The 277-nt window shown below is 69.7% G+C and overlaps 1 protein-coding gene across 1 annotated transcript in view; it reads right to left on the bottom strand.

Moving 5' to 3' along the window:
• Positions 1 to 264, bottom strand: part of AURKA (aurora kinase A) — a 13,108-nt gene extending 12,844 nt beyond the window's left edge. Inside the window, exon 1 of the mRNA XM_019510212.1 lies at positions 27 to 264. Coding sequence (XP_019365757.1) covers positions 27 to 123 — 97 coding nt within the window. The 5' untranslated portion in view covers positions 124 to 264. The remainder of the gene's footprint in view (positions 1 to 26) is intronic.
• Positions 265 to 277: the final 13 nt, after the last annotated feature.

The raw sequence follows: 277 nt of genomic DNA, 5'->3' as shown, positions 1-277 counted from the left end.
ACTGCGTAGATCGGTGAGACAGTTACGTCGGCTTTTCCGCCAGTTCTCGGCCTCGGTTGGTCTCTCCTTACGCAAGTCGCGTAAGCCCAGACCACCCACCCGTGGCAGCGATGGAAGTGCCATCCCCGCCGCCCGCCGCCCCGTGAGGCCGCGGGGCGGCCAGTTAGCGGGGGAGGAAGTGCCTCAGGTCAGTCCTGCCCCCTGGCTGGGAGGCGGCAGCCCCCGGTTCCTGGCAGCGGGGGGGTGGGGGGGGCTACACTACCCCCTCAGGGGGAGA

This window comes from Gavialis gangeticus, unplaced genomic scaffold, assembly GCF_001723915.1.
Source record: "Gavialis gangeticus isolate Ggan-Ray unplaced genomic scaffold, GavGan_comp1, whole genome shotgun sequence".
Lineage (NCBI taxonomy): Eukaryota > Metazoa > Chordata > Crocodylia > Gavialidae > Gavialis > Gavialis gangeticus.
The sequence above is the reverse complement of the archived record's forward strand: the minus strand, read 5'-3'. Positions and strand labels throughout refer to the sequence as shown.